This window comes from Grammomys surdaster, unplaced genomic scaffold, assembly GCF_004785775.1.
Source record: "Grammomys surdaster isolate TR1022 unplaced genomic scaffold, NIH_TR_1.0 126278, whole genome shotgun sequence".
Taxonomy (NCBI): Eukaryota; Metazoa; Chordata; class Mammalia; order Rodentia; family Muridae; genus Grammomys; species Grammomys surdaster.
This window is the reverse complement of record NW_021621078.1, coordinates 2804290-2806098: the sequence shown is the minus strand read 5'-3', so window position 1 is coordinate 2806098 and position 1809 is coordinate 2804290. Positions and strand designations below refer to the sequence as shown.

The 1809-nt window shown below is 40.3% G+C and overlaps 1 protein-coding gene across 1 annotated transcript in view; it reads left to right on the top strand.

Moving 5' to 3' along the window:
* The window catches only part of Atad5 (ATPase family AAA domain containing 5), a 50186-nt gene that overhangs the window by 19777 nt on the left and 28600 nt on the right, over window positions 1-1809 (top strand). The window contains exon 8 of the mRNA XM_028759304.1: window positions 1267-1421. Within this exon, the coding sequence (XP_028615137.1) occupies window positions 1267-1421 (155 nt within the window). The remainder of the gene's footprint in view (window positions 1-1266; window positions 1422-1809) is intronic.

The following is a 1809-nucleotide window of genomic DNA, read 5'->3' as shown; positions in this document are numbered from 1 at the left end:
GAAGGAAGGAAGGAAGGAAGGAAGGAAGGAAGGAAGGAAGGAAGGAAAGAAAGAAAGAAAGAAAGAAAGAAAAAGGCTTTAAAAAGAAATAAATAATTTGTTGTTGTTTTAGTTTCTCAAGACAGGGTTTCTCTGCATAGCCCTGGCTCTCCTGGAACTTGATATGTATATTAGGCTGGCCTCGAACTCAAAGAGATCCACCTGCTTCTGCCTCCTGAGTGCTGCCTGGCAATAAATAAAAAGTTTAAAAAGAAGAAAATGGGGTAGGATTTCTGTTTTTATAGCATTCTGATGGTGATTTTAATGATTATATTTTATCCTTTTTTCCTAATCCCTGGACTCAAGTTTACTGATGGTCTCTTACACAGAGCAAGCAAAGAAGGTGCAGGGATTCTTATTTTACCCCCGTGTCATCTCATATCCGTGATGGAAGGGACCTTGAATGAGAATTATTGTAATAATTCAATTTGGGTTTGTTGGGAGGCTCGGTTTGAGAATCTGTAGTTCATGGCCAGTCTGAGGGAAGTAGCAAGTTTAGTCCCAGCCTGGGCTCCATAGTGAGGCTCTGTCTAAAAACAAACAACATAACAACAAACAAACAAATCAAAACCTTCGACTCTAAATCAGAATGCTGAACGGTACCTTGATTTTTTTTTCTTCTATATATATCAACGTTGATTTTAAAAGATTCAAAAATAGGAGCTTAGCCGGGCAGTGGTGGCGCATGCCTTTAATCCCAGCACTTGGGAGGCAGAGGCAGGAGGATCTCTGAGTTCGAGAGTTCGAGGCTAGCCTGGTCTACAGAGTGAGTTCCAGGACAGCCAGGGCTACACAGAGAAACCCTGTCTTGAAAAACAAAAACAAAACAAAACAAAACAAAAAAAAAACAAAGAAAACAAAAATAGGAGCTTGCGGGTATTTGCTCATTTTTACACATTAAAGAGAAGATGAAGTAATTTTTATCAGTTGTTTTTGGTGAGCCTTGTGTCTCAATCCTTTCTCACCTCTCGAATGTTGTGTCATGTGAGTGAACCATGATGTAGCTGAGCCAGGATGTGGGCGAGATGTGCATTTTGTTCACTGCATTCACTTGGATGTTTGGTATTTTTGTCTTAGTCATATAGCTGTTTTGCTTTGTTTGCTAGTGCTGGGAATTGAACTCAGGGTCTCTTACACACTAAGGTTTGTCAGGCCTTTTATGTTTGTGTGTTTGATATTTAGTAAGTAGATTCAGTGTATAACTTAGTATGCTCTGTTTTTCTTTAGAATATTGGCTATGGCATTTAAAGCCACCTTCTTGCCCTCTGTTAACTGAATTTAAGGAATTAAATACTAAAGTAACAGATCTCTCAGAATGTGTTGTTGCTTTTGGTGAATTTTCAACTTTGAATCCAAATCCAAGAAGTAATCCTGCTGTTGTGGTAAGTATCAAATAAACCATCCATGGTTCTATAAGTGAAGCTTTCCCTGCTTTCATAGGAAATCACTGACTATCAACTGTTTAGGCTAGAGGTCCTCCTAGTCTCTAGTTTAAAAACAAGTGTAATTGAAATACGTATTCTCAGCCTGGGGTGGAGGGTGGCACACACTTTTAATTCCAGCAGGGGCAAGCAGATCTCTGAGTTTAAGGCGAGCCTGGTCTACAGAGTGAGTTCCAGGATACCCAGGGCTATACAAAGAAACCCTGTCTTGAAAAATCAAAAGAGAGAAAGAGAGAAAGAAAGGAAGAGAGAGAGAGGGAGGGAAGGAGGGAGGGAGGGAGGGAAGGAAGGAAGGAAGGAAGGAAGGAAGGAAGGAAGGAAGGAAGGA